Genomic DNA, 23,182 nt, shown 5'->3' with positions numbered 1-23,182 from the left:
CTTTCTATTTTATTATTATCTTCATTAAAACATATTTTTTAAATGAATTTAGAATATAATATTGTCCTTCCCATAATGGACCAAGAAATGTATAGGAAAATTTTATTTCTTGCCCTTCAATTATAAGAAGAGGTTAAAACATTTTTTTTTGTTGTGTCATTGAATCAGTACCAGGTAAATAACCTGGAAAGATAAAATATATATTAATTAGAGCTCCACAATAAAGTCAACATGAAAAGACCATTTCTAGTAGTATTCTTAATTTCCTATTTACTTTTTAATCTCATGAAGATTCATGCCCTAGTTGGCTTTAAAAGACTCCTTTTGAGCCTCTTTGGTAAAACCAGCCTTAAATATGATACTCTGATTCCAGCAGAAGCGTTTTATATTTACAATTCTCTGTTTGCTTATAGATTGAAGCTGGACAGTACTGCACTTTTGTCATTTCTACGGATGGTTCTGTCAGAGCTTGCGGTAAAGGCAGCTACGGGAGACTGGGCCTTGGAGATTCTAATAATCAGTCTACTTTAAAAAAGTTAACATTTGAGCCTCACAGGTCCATTAAAAAGGTTTCATCTTCCAAAGGATCTGATGGTCACACTTTAGCTTTTACGACAGAAGGAGAAGTCTTCAGTTGGGGAGATGGTGATTATGGGAAACTGGGACATGGAAATAGTTCAACACAGAAATATCCCAAGCTTATTCAGGGCCCTCTTCAAGGAAAGGTATGTACTTTATTTATTTATTTATTTTTAAAAGATTTTATTTATTTTCTTTTAGAGAGGAAGGGAGAAAGAGGGGGAGAAACATCAGTGTGCAAGAGATTCATTATCGGTCACCTCTCATGTCCCCAACTGGAGACCTGGCTTAGGCATGTGCCCTGCTGGGAATCAAATCGGCAACCTTTTGGTTCGCATGCCAGCACTCCATCCACTGAGTCACACCAGCCAGGGCAACTATATTTTTGAATTTAAAAATAATAATTAAATGCACTGGTGCTGTAATTGACAATATCCTTCAGATTTTGATGCGTTCTCTCTGAAGTTGCCCTCACCCTAACCCTTTGACTCATTTTTTTATATAGTTCTTTTTATGGTTTATAAAACATTTTTACATACATTGTTTAATTTTAATTCTTATAATAACCTTATTAAGGTAGTTATTTTCTCATTTCACAGGTAAGGAAACTGAGGGTCATCCATTCAACAAATACTTACTTAGCACCTTTCAAGATCCAGGCAGTGTTTTAGGCAAAACAGTGAATAAAACAGACACAATTCTTGCTCTCATGGAGCTTTAATCTGTGGGATAAGGAAACAAACATGAAATAACTTCAAATAATAGTAAGGAAAAAATGGGTAATGTAATAGATACTAACTTGGGTGAGGTGTGATATTAGATAATGAGGTCAGAGTTCTCTTGGAGTGGCATTTTAACAGAAACTTACATGAGGCATTTAAAGTGATTAAGTAACTTGGCCAAGGTTACATGCAGATAATGGTCACCATTAAAAATTAAACCTAGATATCCCCTTATTTCTGTTTTACCTCTTTTTAAAGAAGTGAAGGTATTTTCCTAAACATATAATTGTATGCGATTATATGGGTTCCTCCATTTTTCCTGGAAGTTTTCTCACATAGAAATCTTTTAATGCTTAAATTTTCATTTTATATCTGAATTACAAGTGGGACACTTTTCCTTCACTGGAGGTTGTTTGACAAGGTTGGCTAATCAGACGAATTTTACTTTATTGTAACTGTCTTTTAACTTAGACATTGATGCCCAAGCAGTGAACTTTGAAACATTCCACTTGACAACATCAGGGGATACCTGATTAAGATGATAAATTTGGGGCTCTGAGGAACTTCAGATAAACACTACTTGAAGTTATATTTCCCTAGTCTTTGTAGCACCTCCTTTTTCCTTAATTACAATTTTTAAAGTGAGTTCTATTTTTGAGATTGAGAGACCAGAGATTAAAAAGATATTGAGTTATTATTGTAGATAGTTTTTCTGTCTATCTTTTTTCAACAGTAAGTGATTTTGATTAGTGTTAAAAGGTATGAATGATTCTTAGATTATATTGGTACATACACTTATTCCCCTATTTTACTCACCAACTGTATAGCTACTTGAGGATAAAGAGATAGGTTTATATACTGCGTAGATCTTTCTGCATTGGTAATAGGTGCGCGCGCGCGCGTGTGTGTGAAGTATATTTTATTGATTATGTTGGTACAGTAGTCCCAATTTTTTTTCCTTCTCTCCCCTCCGCCCACTACTCCCCCTTCCCTCCAGCGATGCCATCCCCCTTAGTTCATGTCCATGTGTCGTGCATATAAATTCTTTGCATTCACTCTTTCCTATATTATTCTTAACCTACCCCTGTCTATTTTGTACCAACCAATTGTGCTTCTTAATCCCTGCACCATTTCACCATTTCTCCCCCTTCCCGCTCCCAGCTGATAACCCTCCAAATGATCTCCATACCTATGATTCTGTTCCTATTCTAGTTTGCTTAGTTGGATTTTGTTTTTATTTTTTAGATTCAGTTGTTGGTAGTTGTGAGTTTGTTGTCATTTTAATGTTCATAGTTTTGATCTTTTTCTTAATTAAGTTAATATTTCATATAATAATGGCTTGGTGATGATGAACTTTACCTTGTTTAGGAAGCACTTTACCTTCCATTCTAAATGATAGCTTTGCTGTATAGAGTAATCTTGGTTGCAGGTCCTTGCTTTTCATCACATTGAATACTTCTTGCCAGTCCCTTCTTGCCTGCAAAGTTTTTTTTTGAGAAATCAGCTGATAAATAGTCTTATGGGAACCCCTTTGTAGGTAACTTTCTTCTTTTCTCTTGCTGCTTTAAGATTCTCTCTTTATCTTTCACCTTTGGCATTTTAATTATGATTTATCTTGGTGTGGTCCTTCGTTTCCTTCGTCATTTAGCATAGCCTTCACGTCTTCCCTTATGCGTTTTCCATACTTAAGCATATGTGTCAAGCCTGTGCGCATTTTTATCATGATTATTTTGAACTCTTTGTCTGTTAGGTTGGCTATCTCCTCATCACTTAGTTCTCCCACTGGACCCTTGATCTCTTCTCTCTCTTGGGCCATACTTCTCTGTCTCCTCATCTTGACAGGCTCCGGTGTTTGTTTGCCTCTGTGTCTTAGGTAGAGCTTTCGCACTGTTGTAAGGGGTGGAGCCTTAGGTATTCATCAGTACGGATGATCCATTTTACCACATTGTGGCACTATATGTGGGGGAGAGGTCTGAGAGGGAACAATGCCACTTGCTTGGCACTTGCCCCTTGTCCAGTCACTTCTCTCACTTTCGTATGGGACTGGTGCCTCTCTAACTGTTGCCCTGGCCGTCATTCCCAGAGTGGGTGGGTCTGTGGCTGTTATAGGACCATGGGGGCCCTTTAAACAAACTGACTCTGCTGAGAGACTGGCAGTTTCTTCCTCCACCCCAACCCCCACTTGCTTGCACAGTCAGAAGCAATGAGGCTTTATTTTCCCCGGCGCTGGAACCATGAGCTGTGTGGTCTGGTCTGGTGCTGGGAGCACTCCCCAGGCATCCCTCCCTACTTTTTAAAACGTGTGACTGCGCTTTCCGCCGGCCTGCCGCAGCCACCACACCGTGTCCTCTCCGCCGTGACTCTGCCCCTCCTATCTTATCTGGATGAGTATTTCTTCTTCTTCTTCTTCTTTTTTTTTAAATTTATTTGTTGTTCTTCTCTATTACAGCTGTCCCACTTTTCTCCCCGTTGCTCACCCCCCACCCTGCCCACCCATATTCCCATAGTCCATCCCCACCCTGTTGTCCATGTCCATGGGTCACTTATACTAGTTCCTTGACTAGAGTATTTCTTCTTTATATCTTTGTTTGTTGGACTTCCATGCAGCTTGATTTTCAGGAACTTCTGGTTGTCTCTAGTTTTGAGGTAGTTGTATTCCTTCTTAGTTGTAGAGGGAGATGCAGCGTGTCTGTCTATGCCTCCATCTTGGCTAGAATTCCCCAATAGTCATGTGTTTTTGAGAGTTTTTCCTATTATTTGATGAGCTTTTCTTGATTAGCCAGGATTGGAGGTTTTATGTTAACATAGTATTTAAATTCTTTCATTGTTCCATGAGTTTTTAGTCCACTTTTACTTTTTGAGTAAAGACTTGAGAAGTGATATAATGTTCTTGCAAGTGATTAGATTGATGTGTGTGGTATTGAGGGGAGTTGCTAGCTTTTACACTGTCTTTGTGTGAATTGAATTAAGGAAAGTTGTCCTCTCCTCTGGGTGGAAGCCAGGGTTCATGGCTTGGCAAATACAGAGCATATAGCCACTGCTCTGAGACATAGAGTATAGGTTATATTTCAGCATTTTCTTGACCCTTTAGCTGGGCACCCTTACCCTAGGCACAACCTCCACAGCTGTACATGGCAGTTCCTGGATGAATTGTGAATGTCAGTGTCTCTGACGTCTCTGTTTGGGGTCCAATATGAATTATATGTTTTAGCATCTTCGTGTTCATCAAATTCACTTTGTGTGCAATGCAGGTAGTTGTTTGTGTGTCGGCTGGATACAGACATAGTGCTGCTGTCACAGAGGATGGTGAATTATACACATGGGGTGAAGGAGACTTTGGAAGATTAGGTAAGATTTTTAAAAAATTGAAATTATCTCACAGAAAAGTAGATATGATGATGGTTACTGAGAAACAGTGAGACTAGAATTAATAGGCTAAAGGCTGTCATTTGTTAGTTTTAAGTTCAGAGGAAAGTAAGTTTATATATAGAATACCTAGATTCTGGCTCTGAAATTCAAAACATAATTAAATCTAGCAAGTATTTACTGAGTGTGTACTATGAGCAGACACTGAGGATTTCAGGGTTAGGAAAGATACCATTGTGATCCTGATGTATATAATCTAGGGGGTAGGGATAAGAAGTCAGTGTGAGCATGCTATTAGACAGCATTAGATAAGTGCTCTGAGAGGAGCATAACTAGAATGTCTTAATGATTTGTTGGAGGGAATAGGAGACTCAATTTGGGAGTAGCCTAGAGGTTGGATGAGAAGATGCTAGAAATGATTCTGTTTTTCATATTTAACGCACTTTAAAATACCTCAATTCTGTTACTAGCTTGTAGTGTTTATTTCACCTGTGAAGTAATGGCCTAAAGAAAAAGAGTTAACATTTCTTTTTTGCTTTACCAAGGTCACGGTGACAGTAACAGCCGTAACATTCCAACATTAGTAAAAGACATTAGCAATGTAGGAGAGGTTTCTTGTGGCAGTTCACACACTATTGCCTTATCTAAAGATGGGAGAACTGTATGGTCTTTTGGAGGAGGAGACAATGGTATGTAAAAAGTTATTTATTGATAGCTTTGGCCTTTTCTTCTTGAGTTTCTTAAATTATTTTGTAATTTTACATGCTTATTGTAGAAAAATCCAAATACTGATAGCAGAAATTAAAAAAACTAAAATGAACTGTTTCTACAAATCAGTTAAAACATCTAAATATATATGCATTTATACAAATTTGTAAATACTGTATATTTCCACATAGATATCTTTTAAAAACCAAAGCATGCCTATATTTACCACAGATATTATTTTATAATCTGGTTTTTACCTGACAGAATTTTATGAATATCTTTCTCTGTCAACAACATGGCTCTACATTTTTCTTTCTTTCTTTTTTTTTTTTATTAATTTATTTTTTAACAAGGTTATTTTATTTTGTTTTATTTTATTTTATTTATCTGTTTTTAGAGAGAGGGAAAAGGAGAAGGAGAGAGAGAGAAACATCAGTGTGCAGTTGCCTTTCACACGCCCCCACCTGGGGATCTGGTGTGCAACCTAGGCATGTGCCCTGACTGGGAATCGAACCAGCGACCTTGGTTCGCAGGCCAACGCTCAATCCACTGAGCCACAGCAGCCAGGGTTCTACATTTTTCTTTTAAATGGCCCAAAGTATTTGTTCATGTGATTGTAGCACAACTTATAAAATCAGTTTATTGTTGAGTATCTAGAGGATTTTCAATTTTTTTCAGTATTAAAAACAATACAATGAATGACTGAATCTTTGTCCTCTTTACTTAGTCACCCCTAGCAGCTACCAGCAATATGTTCACTTTCCCATGTTCTTTAACAACACTAGGTATTAAAATGAACATAATTTAAAAATAATTTCAGTAGTGAAAATGGTATTATTTATTTGTATTTCTTTGATTCTTAGTAAGGTTGAATTTATGTGTTGGCCATTTATTTTTCTTATTTAGTGATTTACCAAGTTTTCTATCTCATGAACTATTAAATCTTTTCCAACATTAAAAACAATTATATTCATATGTACTCTAATATATAACTTATTTATTATATCAGCAAATTTAAAATTAGAGATATCGCCATTAAAGAAGAGAAGGACAGAAAAATAATTTTCTGTAGCTCTCTTAAAGTGGTTTAACTTGCAAGAATAGAGGTTCTTTAAAACAAGTAAATTGTTTAACTTGAATGTGTTTGTTTTTATAGGCAAACTTGGCCATGGTGATACCAACAGAGTGTATAAACCTAAAGTTATTGAAGCTTTACAAGGAATGTTTATACGCAAAGTTTGTGCTGGGAGCCAGTCTTCACTTTCTTTGACATCGACAGGGCAGGTAGGAAGGGATGAGATGAGCATAAAGGCAAGAGCATTTCCTAGGACTAGGTGACTAAAAGAGTAATTAATTGTATTTAAATTTTAAAGTTAACACATTTAAAAATAGATTTTCTCCTGACTGAAGAAGTACAGTATCTGAGAAAGAACCAGGTTTCCTGACCTGGCCTGTGACCCAGATAAACCTGCCATCAGCCCCCTGTTCTTTGTATTAAGATGGTTTTATGAAACCTTTTAGCACTCAGCATCCCTTAAATTTTTTCCTATAAATCATGGCTAGTGGTGGAAAGTGAGACAAGATCTTGCTGGAACCAGTGATATGAACTAACAAGGCAAGAAAGTGATCAGAAGAGCGGGAAAGGGGAATGTTTCCATGTGGATAGTAATGAGAGGGTTAGGTGTTTCTGAGAAGAGGTTAGCCAGGCTTAGGATAGTCAGAACTTTGCAGTCTCTTTATAATCTTTTGAACTTACACATGCATATCTTGACTTGTTTGTGGTATGGTGATAGACTGACAGTAATTTCCCCCTTACATCCATCAGCAACGATCGTGAAGAAGGGAGTTGACCACTTATTCTCTCACATATAGGAATTCCTTATGTTCAAGTCAGGGGTATAAGAAATATTTTCTAATTAATTCACAAGGCAGATGAGCAGCAAAACTGAAATTAGCATATACTTTAATTATTTTTGAGAGATGGGAATGCCTTGTGTACTAGAAGAAATCTACCTCAAACTATTCATCATCTCGTATTTCACTACATTAGTCATTTGTTACAGTGTTGGTTGTTGCCTTAAAACTTCTCATTTACATCTTTTTCACTGTGGGTTTTGTGCTAAGGATCCAAGAATTGAAGCCAGAAGATGGTCATTTATTTGTTGTATAGCCACAGGCAAACCACAGACCTCTCTTGAGCATCATGAGCATCGTGTGCTCAAGAGGGGGAATAATTCTGCTTTGCTTACAAATGATCATAGAAGATAATTATTTGAATTGAAAGTTTCTGTACATTTTGAAGTACTGTTCAACTATTAGTTGCTAATAATATAATAATAGTAATAAATTCATTACATTAAATTTTAAAGAAACGTGAATTATTTGCTTTGTGGAATGTTGTATCATGAATACACTAGGTTATGTGAAATCAGCTCTATATACTGAGAAAAAATAAAGTGAGAGAGAAACATTTTTAAATGGTAAGGTCTTTTTCCCTTGGTTCATTTTAGTCCCTCAGGCCTTTTCAGTGCTAACTCACCACCATATTAAGTGTGATTCTTATGTTAAAAAATACAGTGTGTATTTTTTTATACAACAAGCCCCCTAAATGCAAGCCAAGTATTTCTTCATCTTGTGTTTAACCAAAGCAATACTGCAATAGCAAAACTTAGCCATGTGGGTCTTAACAAGTGATAATACTATGTTGTGCTTGATGAGTGATTTAGAACTTTCAATGACCTTGACTATATGTTTTTTCACCTTATTTGTCTTTAGTTGCTAACCCCTCCTAACATGTGCCTTTCTTGTACTGGAATTATGTGGCATTCGATATTTGTCTTAAGTAAATTCTTTGACAGCTGGTACAAGTATTTGTTGAAGAGGTTTAAACTCTCAGTAGTCTTTCCTGAAGTACTTGCAAGACAAAAAAAAAATCCCAACCTTGTTAGCATAGGGGTAAGAATCTATATGGTATTACCAAAACCTACTGAAGGAGAAAAAAGTCATTCAGTTTGCTGATTATTTTGATTTTAGGTTGCAAAATTGGCAGTCATTTATTCTTTTATATTCCTCTTTTCTTCACCTCATCTTTCCCTCAAGAATCTTAAATCAGTGGATGGTTATTTTAGTATTAATTAGTGAAAAATGAAGATGTTTGAAGAGAACTATCTTGACTACTACTTCACATAGCCTTTGCAAGTGGTAATTAAGATTGTTATAGCTATGAGGTAAGATAGTTTTCAACTAAATCATAAACTTCAGTTTTGTGATTTATATAATTTATTTTATATGATCACACTTTGGTCAACCAAGAAATATTTGTAGAGACCCTCAGAGTGAGAAGCATGTAAAGGAGAAGTTTTAAGATAGCAACAATATTCCTAAGCTTCTAAGATTGGGCAAATATATCATAATGAAATTAGTAACTTTGGTAGAATCTCTCAGAAGATTCTTCCATTTTTTGCTATGACCAATTTTTTTGTTTGTTTAAGCTCAGGTATTTGCCTGTACAGAGAACTTTTAAACACCGCAAAATAAATCACTATGAAAATCTTTAAAATATAATCAAAACAGTAAATATTATTAACAACAAAAAGTTATTACTTGGTATTAAACCACACTGTTGTTTATGATATTTATTCCTAATATCTCAGGATATTATGTGTAGTGTATTTCTGTTTCTTTCAGGTCTATGCTTGGGGCTGTGGAGCTTGTCTAGGTTGTGGTTCTTCAGAAGCTACTGCTTTGAGACCCAAGCTTATTGAAGAACTGGCTGCCACCAGAATAGTTGATATTTCTATTGGAGACAGTCATTGTTTGGCTCTTTCTCATGGTAAAGTAATTTCTTTTTAAGAAGTAGTACTAACTATTACCTTCCACACATATATTACATTTAAATTGGGCTTTTTTGTTGTTGTTCTTTGTGTTTTGTTTTTAGATAATGAAGTTTATGCCTGGGGCAATAACTCAATGGGACAGTGTGGCCAAGGAAATTCCACAGGTCCTATTACTAAACCAAAGAAAGTGAGTGGCTTAGATGGCATAGCTATTCAGCAGATCTCTGCTGGAACATCACATAGTCTTGCATGGACTGCTCTTCCTAGGGACAGGTAAGGGTGCCTACATTTAAAAATTCTCGTGCTTTAATAACAGTAGAAACACTGGTAAAAACAGAAATAACAGTACTTTGTTTATAAAATGCCCTACTGGACATTTTTAGTATTTTTTTTTACTATCATAGAATTGACATCTAGGTTTCTTTCAGTTTGAATGTTGAGGTTAGATATGTTTTAAAAGCACGAAGTTATCCTCTGTATGTAAGATATTTTTAAAATTTGTCTCCTAAACATTTTGAATTCCTTCTCTGTGTCCAGCTACAGATTTAAAAAATTATGTCTACATATCAAGAGGAAGTTAAAATAATCAAAATCAGAACTAGGTTTTATTGATTTAAATAGTTGATTAGCCTCTGTGCCCTTCATCTGGTTGCATTTTTGGAAAAAAGCAGTTGCCAGACTTCTAAAGTTACTTTTTGCAGAAATTTAGCGTTTTCCTAAAGTGATAATCATATCTGTTTAGATGATCAGGTAGGTGATTTTTAGCCTATACTAGGAGATTGAATTTTAAGGAATTTGGTGGTTATTTCAGATATTTTCAGATGCATATGGGCTAATTTACAACTCAGAATGTATTATACAGTTGACCTGTGAACTACATCAGTTTAAACTGCACTGGTTCGCTTATACATGTACAGATTTTTTCCAATAAATATATGGTCGGCTCTCCGCATCCACAGATTCAACCAACTGTGGATCGGAAACAGTATGACTTTTCAATCTGTGGCTGGGAATCTATGGAACTGGAGGCCCAACTGTATGCTTTTTTCTCTGCTATTTTATATAAGGAACATGAGCACCCAAAGTTTTTGCTGTCTACAAGGGGAGGGCTTGCTGTCCTTGAACCAATCTCTTGCAGGTACTGAGGTACAACTGCAGTTAAGTTTTTGGGGATTCAAAAGTTATACATGGATTTTTGATGGTGGTGGAGACTGGCAGTCAGCACCCATAACACCCACGTTGTTCAGTGGTCAACTATGTTTACATTCTAGACCTTTTATTTAGATGGGGTTTATTATGACATTTTAACAAATTAAAAATATTTATAGATTCTCTTCAAAATAAAAGTCAAACAAGAGTTTTCGGGAGTATTTCTTTTAATAGATGTCAGTATATCACTGTATAGAGTGAGGCTACTTTTCTTAAAATACACATTTTATAGACCCTTAGAGTCAGAAGGGGCTAGAATAGATCATGTGACTCAGCCCTCTGTCTTCAGGTGAATGAATGTCCAAACCTTCCAAAACAGGTGGTGGTTATATGTTTTCCTCTTGAACTCTAGGGTGGCGAATTCTTGGTTTTTCTCAGTTGCTAACATGAAGGGTTTTATCACTTTCATACTCAAGAGGTCTTCTGTGTGTCTTGTTGAAATCTTTCAGCTGTAATAATGGTTTGGTCTTCATTTTTGATCATGTGTAAGCATTTTATGTTGAGGCTGTTCCGTGATTTTTCTTATGCTTTTTTCTAGACAAGTTGTTGCATGGCACCGACCTTACTGTGTAGATCTTGAAGAGAGTACCTTCTCACACCTGCGTTCTTTTCTCGAGAGATACTGTGATAAAATAAACAGTGAGATACCCCCACTCCCTTTCCCTTCATCAAGGTATGTTGTGTGTGTATATATATGTATGTATATATATATATATATATTTGTGTGTGTGCACATCTGTTAATTACTCATTTTGAGTTTTGACTTACTATTCTTTTTTGTTCAATTTTCCCCTCAATTATATGGAACTTCTTTATAATCTGAAAAAAGAACTAAACTTAGGTACTTGTTTATAATAACCTTTCTGGAGAGTTATTTATAATTTCATGAATCACGTTTTAAAAATTACTGTTGGTCATAATTTGACAAAGTTTTTAAAGAGAAAAAAATGTTACCCAAACTGGAAAACACATGCTCATTTATATTCCAAAAGTTCACAGCCGTTTATTTGGTTTCAGGGAACACCACAATTTCCTTAAGCTGTGCCTGAAGCTGCTTTCAAATCACCTTGCTCTTGCACTTGCGGGAGGGGTAGCTACCAGCATTCTTGGGAGACAGGCAGGTCCACTTCGAAATTTGCTCTTCAGACTGATGGACTCAACTGTCCCAGATGAAATCCAAGAGGTAAGAATATAGGACTCATGGATCTGAACCTCAGGGCACATCTTTCTCTGAGGTTGTAACTCATAAATTCAACTGTATCTTAGAAAACTTCATTTGGTTATGATTTTTCTCCTACTCCTGTTTTCTTGGTGAGAACAAATGTTTTTGGTTAATCCATCATTTAAAATAAAGGTCAAGTGCCATCTCTTGAGAAACCTTTCATTCCCTGCTCTCCTGCCAGGTTAGATTTCTCTTATATATGTTCTCATGTGTCACATTGTATTGGAGTTGTCTGTTTATAAACATGCCTGTCTTTTTCCACCAGAAGATGAATTTATGAGGACAAGGACCTAGTTTTATTTTTTTATTATGAGAAAATACATATAGCATAAAATTTACCATATAAGCTATTTTTAACTGTTGTACAGTTCAGTGCCATTAAATGCATTCATAATATTGTACAGCAGTTACCACCACCCATCTCCTAACTCTTTTTGTCTTATAAAATTGAAATTCTGTAACCATGTTTAATAACTCCTCATTCGTCCCTCCCTCTGGCTGCTGGCAACTACCACTGTACTTTTTGTGTCAGTGATTTTGACATTGTGTCTTATAAATGGAATTATACATTGCTTCTTTTCGTGACTAGCTTGTTGCACTTGTCACAGTGTCTTCAAGGTTCATCTGTGTTGTAGCATATGGCAGTATTTCCTTCCTTTATAAGGCTGGATAATCTGTTGTATGTATATACCACATTTTGTTCACCCACTCATCCATCATCTTTATGATCTTGGATTAAGCACTAATTTCTTAGATATGACTACCAAAGCACAAGCAACCAAAGAAAAAAAAGGTAAATTGGACTTCACCAAAATTAAAGACATTATCAAGAAAATCAAAATACAATTCACAGAATGGGAGAAATATTTGTAAAACTTATGTCTAATAAGCTTGTTGCTTCTAGAATATATAAAAGATTCTTACAACTCAACAATAAACAAGACAGCCCAATTAAAAAATGAAAATAGAATCTGAGTAGACATGTCTCCAAAGAAGATATATACACATGGCCAATAAACACATGAAAAAATGCTCTACATCATAAGTCATTAGGGAAATGGAAATCAAACCACATGAGATACAGTTTCATACCTACTAGATGGCTGTAGTGACAAAGACTGACGTTGACAAGTGTAGAGAAATTAGAATCCTCATATGTTGCTGGTGGGAATGTAAAATGGTGAAGCTGCTTTGGAAAACAGGTAATTCCTTAAATAGCTAAACGTAGACTTATCGTATAATGCAGCAATTCCACATCTAGATCTATATATACCCAAGGAACTGAAAACATACATCTACACAAAAATGTATACATGAATGTTTATAGCACTATTATTGATAATAGCCAAAGAGTGGAAATAAATGAATGTCTGCCAGTGGTGGATGAACAGAATGTAGTATGTCCACACAGTGTAATATTCAGCCATAAAAAGCAATGAAGCACTGACACATGCTACATGACTGAACCTAGTAAACATTATGCTAAGAAGGCCACATATTATATTATTCCATATATATGAAATGTTCATAGTAGGCAAATCTACAGAGACAAAAAATAAATTAGTTGGTTGCCAGGGGGTTGGGGGAAGGAGAGATGGAAAGTGACTACTAATGGGTACAGTTTCTTTTGGGGAGTAATAAAAAAATGTCCTAAAATTAGACAGTGGTGATGGTTGCATAAAGACTGAATATACTAGAAACTACTGAATTTTATACTTTCAAAAGGTGAATTTTATGACATGTGACTTACATGTCAATTAAAAAAAAAAAAAAGATATGGTGATTTTTCTGCTACAGGGGACATGTCCCTAGGATGCAGGTAGGGGGAGTATTAATGTTAAACTGGTGATAAATGGGAACTTGGAGGATTTAATGTTTATCCGCAATGAGGTAGCAAAATATTTTTTTAAAGGTTGAAAAGTACTGGAATAAAGTAAGAAAAGTAAACAGAAATGATCTTTAGAATTGTTTATTCCTTGAGTCTCCTTGGTAGCTACTCTTAGGTGGGTCTTAGGAGAGTCCCGAGGAGATGGGTCCTCTCAGGATGTGTATAAAGCTATTTCTGTTGAGGGCTATTTTTTTCCCTTTTTCTTATTCCTGAAACTTCTAGTGATTTGTCTGTTTACAGTGATTACTGTTGCTGTGTTTTGTTTCTTTCTTTTTTAGTGCTTTATTTTGAACCAATTGTAAACTTAAAGGAAAGTTACATAAATGAGTTTGCATGTTATCTATCACCCAGGTGATAGATACTACTAAGGGATTAGTAGTAATGTCTTACATAACCACAGTACAAGTATCGAAACCAAGCAGTTAACATTGACTTAATACTGTTAATTAAACTAAAGACCTTATTAGAAATTATATCAGTTTTCCGCTAATGTCCTTGTCCTTTTGCAGGATCCTGTTCAGGATCCCGTATTGCATTTAATCCTTAGTCTCCTGCACTGTGTAACAATTCTTTGTTCTTTCCTTCCTTCATGAGTTCTAGTCAGCTTTTTTTTTAAATTGAATATCTGTTATTTTCTCATGATTGGACAAAGGTTATGCATTTTTGGCAAGAATACCACAGAAATGATGTGTCCTCTGTATATTCTACCTTGGGGTTCATGATATTGATGTGTTTTATTACTGGAGATTTTATTTTAACCTTGATTGCTTGGTTAGGGTGTGTCTGCCAAGTTTCAACATCCATCAGTAGTTTCTGAGAGAAGGGTCATAGAAAATATATTCTTTGAGAATATATTCACACTTAAGTCGTTTGGAAATTGAATAGCTTCATGAATAGCTGAGGCATAGAATTCTAAATTGAAAATCACTTTCCCATAAGAATTGTAAAGTCATTGCCTTCTAGCTTTCAGTGTACTCAGAAAATCACTGCTATGCAGATTTTTGATACTTTGTATGGGAATATGTTTCCCTTTCCTGGATTCTATAGCAAGTTCTACTTGTTCTTTGTATTCTCACATTTGAAAATAATATGAACTGATGTGGGTCTGATTTTATCCATTGTGATGTATACTTGGGTGAACAGCTTTTAATTTGGAAACCCATAACCTTCAGTTTTAAGAAATTATCTTGAAGTGTATTGTTATTTCCTCTTCATTGTTTTCTCTTTCTCTTTAATTCCTTATTATTGGGATACTAAGGTTCCTGGACCAGGACTTTTAATTTTCTTGTTTTCTTTCCTGTTTTTCACTTTCTCTTCTGTGAGGAATTTTATTTTATATTTAACCCTCCTACTGATATTTTTTATTTCTTCTATTATATTTTTTAATTTATATAAAAAAGACCTCTTAATCTTTGAGTGTGTCTTTTATCTCGTCCAGTACCCTCATTTTACTGATAAAGAAGCTATGACCCAGAGAAGTTATGGGTCATAGATAATACATCTATTCTTTATGCTGCTCCTGCTACCTGGACTTCTGTTTGGCTAAGTCCTTCTTATTTTTAATTCTTAATTTAAATGCCTAAACCTTAGGGAGACTGTCTATGATCTCATAGGCCATGTTAATTGCCTTTTTGTGTGTGTGCCCATTTAAATGTACACTGCCATTTACTTTTCCCATGTGAATCCTTTCACACTCACAATTACTTGCTCGGAATCTCTCTTTCCCACTAGTCTATATACTCCTGAAAGCAGGGCTTTTGTCTGTCTTGCACTTTCTAGGATCAGTGCTGTAGATTCGACACTAAATATTGTTGGGTGCTGATTATCTATTTAGTGTCAAATCCAAAATATGTATTCTGGTCTTCTTAAAGACATGTAAAGAAGGACTTGCATTCTCCCCTCCCTTTGCCCCCCCCCCCCCATATTCCCTTTATTTAGACTTCCATGATCCACCTTCTTTAGACTTCTGTGATTCTAATAGCCAATGGATTTAATTAATCTTTTTATTTATTAAAAACATAAGAACCAGGTCAATAAATCCACTTTTCTTTTTTGATATTAGGTGGTAATTGAAACTCTGTCAGTGGGAGCAACCATGCTGTTACCTCCATTGAGAGAACGTATGGAATTACTTCATTCTCTTTTACCCCAAGGACCTGATAGATGGGAAAGCTTATCTAAAGGACAGGTGAGCCATCGCATGGTATCTAAGTAATCCAGTAATATAAAAAATAAAGGGTCGAGGGGAGAGGGGGAGAGAGAGAGAGAGAGAGAAGATGATAAAGCTAATCAGTTGCCTAGTGTTTATAAAATAATACTTGATGGTTCTGGTAAATCTTAGTATTTAATGTTCTCTGCTGGAAGAGTTCCCAAATTTCTAATGAAGGTGAAGTAAATGATAATTTATTAAATTATTTGGAGATAATTATTAGAATCATGACTAATTTTTTCAGTGTTGTTTACATGTCAAACCCAGAGACCTTTTAATTTATTTGTAGTATATTGAGTTAAAATCAATGGCATGCACTACTGTTGGTTCCATGCCTAGAACTCAGTTTGAAATTACTTACATAAAAAGTAAAAGAAGATGACTATTATGAAAAAGTATTTGATGATATGAGTATGCTTATTTTCTTCATTTTAATATCTCCTGCACATTAAAGTAAGTAGTAAGTACATTTTCTTAATCAAGTAGAACAATCAATCATAGAGTTATAGATTTGAGGGAAGAAGTGGTACATACTCAGAATATAATAATCACAGATGCCTTGCAGTGAGTATTTTGCTTTGGTTTACATTTCAGTGATTTATTTTAAACATTAAATAAGTATTTTCATTGATAATTCTGTAGAAGAATGTGTAATATAATTTATTTGTTGGCATTTCCTGCTCTTATACTGCTAAAATCATTATGCGGAGTATGCCATTTTATTTTATTTTTTAATATTTTATTGATTATACTATTACAGTTGTCCTGATTTTTCCCCCTTTGCCCCCCTCCACCCAGCACCCCCCAACTCCCTCAGGCAATCCCCCTACCGTTGTTCATGTCCATGGGTCATGCATATAAGTTCTTTGGCTATGCCATTTTAGTTTAGAGTTTTAGGTATTGTAATAAAGACTGCAATACAACTGTAAGTTGCATTTTTCAAAATGATATTAATGGGATAACTTCTCTTTTGATTACACACTTGCTAAAAGATTATTGTTAATCAGGATATGAAGTGAATTAGCATTATTAGTATAGTTTTTTTTTCTGGGATCTTTTTTTTTCTTTTCTAGTGCATTTTAAGCTAATTATTTGTTCCTAATTTATCAATGAAATTTTTTTTTTTTTTTAGAGAATGCAATTGGATATCATTCTGACAAGTTTGCAAGATCATACCCATGTAGCCTCCTTACTTGGCTATAGCTCCCCCTCTGACGCTGCTGACCTCTCTTCTGTGTGTACTGGCTACGGAAGCCTGTCCGATCAACCTTATGGCACTCAGGGCTGCCATCCAGACACCCATCTGGCTGAAATTTTGATGAAGACTCTCTTAAGAAATTTAGGATTTTATACAGTAAGTTGTTCTTTTTCTTTGTGGTAAAAAAAAAAAAATAGTGCCCTATTTTTGTTTTTTTTTTTTGAGGAGGAAGGTATCACTACCTCATGTCAGGATATTTTGACATTTAAACACTAATGAAATAAATAAAACTCAAGACTCCATTCCCCCATAGGAGGAAAACATGTCAGATATTCTGAAATGAGTGCCTAATGATTTATAATTAAGAATTCCAAAGATAATTATTTTAGAATTTTACCAAATTTTTTGATGTTAATGTACAAGAATAAACATAAAAATAGTCAACAACATTTTGCAAGAGAAGAATAATGATGATAGATACAATAATGATTGATCTTACCAGGTATAATCTTACAATTAAATGTGGTACTAAGAATAGGCTAGTCAACAGGAGAAAGTCAGTGGACACTATAACTTTCCCTGTATTAGGATGCCGTTAATTCTTACTCTGTGGTGTTTCTTAGATCCATGTCTTTTTTTCTTTTCATTTCTTTGGGTTCTAACTCAGGCCATCATGACCTAATACTAATAGCAGTGTTGTAACTGTTTTCACTGTTGTGGTCTCTTCTCATGACTGCTGGAATAACCTTGTTGTATTAAAAAACCTCATTGTATTAAATTAAAACCATTTCTGACCCTTCATCATTTGTCTTACACACCACTCGCATCTGAGCTCATGCACATGGCACACCTGTCTTCTGCTTGCTCTTCCTGTCGACTAGTCTGTGACTTCTTCATGCTAGGAAGCCTTGCCCAAATAACCCCATCTTATCATGTAATTATAACTGTATACCCATTAGCAATTTCTAGTCAAAAGTGTACTGTGTAACTTTGAATTGTTTGTGTATCATTTCATATTGTCTCCTATGCCTCTTCAAGGTCAGGTCTGTATATTCTTTTTTCCATATAAGTCTTAGTGTTTTGTTCTGGCCAAAATAAAAGGTTGTTGACTAAATTGGAGTGACAGTTGTTCCTATAGAATTATTTTCTCTAACATTTAAGAATGTAAGTTTGATCTGATATTTGGCTAAAAGTGAAATGGGAACAGTGTTATAGTATATCGGTATCCACTTGTTATTGATTGAAAATATTCTCCAAAGTTGTAAGGAACATTTATGCCAAATTAAAGTAGTGCCTTTACTGTCTCATTAGGGTTAAGGTAGATGTGCATATTATATGAAAATGGCAATAAAATACTAACTCCTTTTGGGCTAAGATCATTTAAAAATACTGTAATTTAAACTGTATTTGTCAAGTTCCAAGATTTAAAAATAATGGTTCTTTTCTCAGTCTGTTTGGTCTGCTGTGGTAGAATACTCTGGAATGAGTGGATTATAAACAGCACAGGTTTATTTCTCAGCTTTGGAGGTAGCAAGTCCAAGATCAAGTGCTGGCAGATATGGTGGTGCCTGCTCCTTGGTTTATAGATAGCTTCTTCTTGCCTATGTCCTCACACAGGGGAGCGTTCTGGGGTCTCTTTTATAAGGGCGCTAATCCCATTCATGAGGACTCTGCCCTCAGGACCATTCACTTTCCAAAAGTGCTGCTTCCAATTACTGTTACATTGGGGGGTTAGGTTTCAAGATGAATTTTGAGGGGACACAAACATTCAGTTTCTCTCTGATAGTGCTTATTTGGGAGCTTACAATTGTGCTTATAGCAAGGGTCTTAAAATGTTCTGCGAGAGTCTCTCTTGCATATTGTAAATTATTTAGTCCACTTATTGCTATTATCATCAGAAACAAATTTAATTTTTAAGAATTGTGATCTTAGAAGTACACAACATGTGAAAACAAAAGCTATTCATAAGAGATATGGAAAACAATAACATTAAAATATTGAGGCCTTGGATAGTAGTTCAGTTGCTTAGAGCATCGTCCTGATACACCAAGGTTGTGGGTTTGATCTCTAGTTAGGGCACATACAAGAAGCAACCAATGGATGCCTAAATAAGTGGAACAACGAATTCATGTTTTTCTCTTTCTCTCTCCTTTGTTCCCACTCCCTTCCTCTCTTAAATCAATAAATAAAAAATAAAATTAAAAATGTTGAAATATGTTATCTCTGGATATTGTACTGTTTTCCAATTTTTGGCTATATTTTCAAAATTTCTTTGGTGAAATATGTATTTTTAATGGAAAAAACAAATTGAGATTGTTGTTAAATCTTACTATCTAATAGCTGATAACATAGCAAAGATTTAAGGATTGATAATATTGAAGAAAGAAGACAATGGCTTCTGAAATCAGAATCATTTAAGATAGAGTGTTACTTTCATTTTCAAACACTTCAAGTATAATCTTCATTTATGTATCATTTTAGGATCAAGCATTTGGAGAGCTAGAAAAGAATAGTGATAAATTTCTACTTGGAACATCATCTTCAGAGAACAGTCAGCCTGCTCATCTTCATGAATTGCTGTGTTCACTGCAGAAACAGCTGCTGGCATTTTGCCATATCAATAACATTAGTGAGGTATGTAATTCTTTGCCTTTTATGATGGTCTTTTTCAGGGACCTTGAAACTCAGGCATTTGGTTAAGGCATGATATTTTTGTACCTTTCAAGTAGTAATCTTTAAAGTAGTAATTTAGCAATTTTTTCCCCTTAGAACTCAAGCAGTGTGGCATTGCTTCATAAACATCTTCAGCTATTGTTGCCTCATGCCACAGATATTTATTCACGTTCTGCAAATTTGCTCAAAGAAAGTCCTTGGAATGGCAGCGTTGGAGAAAAATTAAGAGGTGTGTTTGGAACTATATTTCAAATTTAATCAATAGTTGTAAAGTAAGAGTTCTTAAACTTTCCAAAACCTGATGAGAGCCTAAAACGTCTGAGTGGAATAAGAATGATCTTGAATCTTCTTCTTACTGAAAACCCCATTGATCTTGGTTTGGGGGTGATGGTAATAGTGACTGATGTGATTAATCTTAAAAACTAATTGACATGACCAAAGCCTAATTTTAAGGCATTAGGTGATATATGCACAAAAAGATTAATTTTAAATGAGATAAAGTGAGATTTTTATCTGCTATTTCTTTACCTTCAGCATTTTCCAGTATTTCTCTTTGCTTCTTGAAATACTTTCTTTTCCTTGGGCTTCTGTGTAATTGTAATTCTGTTTTTACTCATATCTCTCTGATCACTGTTTTTTGTTGGTTTCTATAAACTCCTGTTCCTTGGACATGCCCTCAACCCTTATTTCTCCCTGAATGATCTTACCTGGTTCCATTGTCTTTAACCACCAGGTATATGTTGACTCTCATGCTTGCCCCTAGCTGGGGACTCCCTTTTCACATGGGCCTTTCTCTGGTTACCTACTGGTATCTTTTTTGGTTGTGCCAAAGGCAAAAAATTCAGTAGTCTGTTTAAAACTAACTCATCTTCAAAGTGCTACCACTGAAAAAAGAAAAAAACTGGGAAATTAAAACCATTGTTTACTAGACTCCTCCATTTTGTTGTTGCATAGGCATTTAAAATTTAATCCATTCAAACCGAGCTAATGTCTGAATGGTCCACTCTGACCAAAATACAGCAAAATACGTATTGAAACAAAATTGATTAAAAACTGATACAGATAATAAAAAGATAGATGCTTTGAGGTGATCTTAATTTTTTAAAAGTTAATTTGGTTTAAAAAACATAAAAGGCTTCTTCTCTCATTAAAATGTAAGCACCACAAGGGCAGGAATTTTTAGCTCTTTGTTCATGGCTGTATCCCTTTCACCTAGAACAGTGCTTGGTATGTTGTTTATGAACTCAGGAAATATTTCTTGAGTAAATCTAAAAAAGATAGATGTGTGAATCAGCAATTCATAATGCATTTTAAGGGAGCGAGCTTTAATCTTTTGAATTTGTTGTCCTGAGGATATGTATGCTTTTCCACAAAGTGTCTGTTGGTGGCACTCACTGAAAGTGAGTAAATCTAATACCACACCAGCTACCAGGCAGATATTCCACAGAGAGTTACTGAGTTAGTGTACTGTAGTTCTAGGTTAAGATTTGTTTGTTTTTAAGTTTTGTAACAATTGATCCATGTTGACTTTCTTACCCTTCATAGATGTGATATATGTCTCAGCTGCAGGCAGTATGCTCTGCCAGATTGTTAATTCCTTATTGTTACTCCCCGTGTCGGTGGCTCGGCCTTTATTGAGTTACCTCCTCGACTTGTTGCCACCTCTTGATTGCCTTAATAGACTCCTGCCAGCTGCAGCTCTGTTGGAAGACCAAGAGTTACAGTGGCCTCTTCATGGTAAGTAAAGATGGTAAAAGAGCAAAGAATGCTTTTGAGAAAAGTGGTTTCCCCTCGCATGCATCAGGTAAATCATACCTCATACTTGGGCGTGTTACATAATGAAAAGATGAAGCTGTATCTTCTCAGAGATTACAGCCTAAAGTGGGCACTTATATGAGAAGACTTAAGAAGTTGCTCATATATAACAGTGTCATGAGTACGGTCTTTATATGAGTAGCAGGTTTGAATAGTATGCTTCATTGATTCTAAGAAAATATCTTTTTCCTAATTTTGACATGGTTTAAATTGGGATATATTTTACAGTGGATGATAGAAAAGCATTCTTTCATAATTCAGTAAGCAGCAAAGTGATACCTTTTATAGTCAATAGATTGATTTGATTAAAGACTTATTTCTTAAATGCAAGGATTTTTAGTCTTAAATCTATTTGACAGTAAAATATTTTGTATTTTGGTTGGATATATAGATAACTGAATGCAAAAGATGGAAATTGGAAACCTATTTTTCTGTTTTCCTTTTTAGGTACTTTATAGGAAATAGCATTCTGATTTTAGGCATGACACAAATTTATTCTTAATGTATAAAATGTTGATTCTATGAAGGTGAATATAGCTTAAAATATCATGTCTAGAAAACATCAGTGTGTTTTTTTCAGTAAAGTCTGTGTATCCTAAGGCTATTTTATTATTGGACTTCCAAAAACATTTCAAGTTTAAGTGAGGTTACATGTTATATTGCAAATGATCCTGAAATAATCTAAAAAGATCTAGATTTTAGTCTTGGCTCTGTTAGTATTTGGCTGTATGATCTTGGGCAAGTCACTTATAACTTCTTAAAGCCTTAGATTTTTTCTTCTGGAAGATTGGGGTTGGACCAGATGACCTTGAGGGCCTGTCATACTTTAACATTGTATAGTTATGTGACAACTGGGCTTAGATGAAGTGAAGTGTCAAGATTACAGCTGCACCTGGTTGTTGATTAGGTGTAATATGGAGATATTCTAGGTTTACTCTTGCTTTGCAAAAGCATCTCAGAACTTGCTAAGATTCACTCTATTTGCATCAGGTGAGTCAGGTGTCATTTTATTTTGGATTTTGCATCTGTTTCATAATCTGTTTTTTTCTGTGCCGTGCTGTTGTTGCATTATTTTTACAACCACCATTTTACCAACCTCACAGCATCAGTTTAGAATCTTTCCTTTTTTCCCCTTTTCTCAGAAATAATGTGTGTGAGATAGGGATTATCTTCTCTTGAGGTTTAGAAGACTATTTATAAAACTATCTTCCCCTGGTGGGCTTTATTTTTTGTTTTGTTTTGTTTTTTTAATAGACTTTGGCTGTTAATTGTGTTTCTTTAGAGATTTTTGTTATTTTCCAGCTTTTTGTTTTTTATCAAATCCATTTTGGAAATTGATATCTTTCCAGAAAATGTTATTTGTTGGTTTTCATTTATTGCTGTAAAATCGTTCATAATATGCATTCATGACTTTTTTATTTTATTTTATTTTTTGTTAAAATACTTTATTTTGTTTTTTAGAGAGAGAGAAAGGGAGGTGGGGAGGGAGAGACACATCAATGTGCTAGAGAAACTTAGATCAGTTGCTTCTGGCATGCCCCCAACTGGGGACCTGGCCTGCAACCCAGTCATGTGCCCTGACTGGGAAGTAAACTGGCGACCTTTTGGTTGACAAGCTGGTGCTCAACACACTGAGCCACACCAGCCAGGGCTCACTTATGGTTTTAAAAAATCTCTGTTAGCCCTGGCTGGTGTGGCTCAGTGGATTGAGCACTGGCCTGCGAACCAAAGCGTCACCAGTTTGATTCCCAGTTGGC

General features: G+C 35.2%; 1 protein-coding gene across 3 annotated transcripts in view; it reads left to right on the top strand.

Annotated features, from left to right (window-relative positions):
• Positions 1-23,182, top strand: part of HERC1 (HECT and RLD domain containing E3 ubiquitin protein ligase family member 1) — a 182,888-nt gene that overhangs the window by 49,211 nt on the left and 110,495 nt on the right. For all 3 annotated transcript variants that reach the window (XM_090270740.1, XM_090270738.1, XM_090270739.1), the window contains exons 6-18: positions 414-725; positions 4,553-4,649; positions 5,213-5,356; positions 6,532-6,659; positions 9,063-9,207; positions 9,313-9,484; positions 10,959-11,093; positions 11,438-11,603; positions 15,593-15,718; positions 16,872-17,093; positions 19,419-19,571; positions 19,707-19,839; positions 21,156-21,347. In XM_090270740.1, the coding sequence (XP_090126866.1) occupies positions 414-725; positions 4,553-4,649; positions 5,213-5,356; positions 6,532-6,659; positions 9,063-9,207; positions 9,313-9,484; positions 10,959-11,093; positions 11,438-11,603; positions 15,593-15,718; positions 16,872-17,093; positions 19,419-19,571; positions 19,707-19,839; positions 21,156-21,347 (2,125 nt within the window). The remainder of the gene's footprint in view (positions 1-413; positions 726-4,552; positions 4,650-5,212; positions 5,357-6,531; positions 6,660-9,062; positions 9,208-9,312; positions 9,485-10,958; positions 11,094-11,437; positions 11,604-15,592; positions 15,719-16,871; positions 17,094-19,418; positions 19,572-19,706; positions 19,840-21,155; positions 21,348-23,182) is intronic.

The sequence above is a fragment of the Furipterus horrens genome, unplaced genomic scaffold (assembly GCF_987537825.1).
Source record: "Furipterus horrens unplaced genomic scaffold, mFurHor1.1.pri manual_scaffold_3, whole genome shotgun sequence".
Lineage (NCBI taxonomy): Eukaryota > Metazoa > Chordata > Mammalia > Chiroptera > Furipteridae > Furipterus > Furipterus horrens.
Note: the sequence above shows the minus strand (reverse complement) of the source record. Positions and strands in the feature narration are given on the sequence as shown.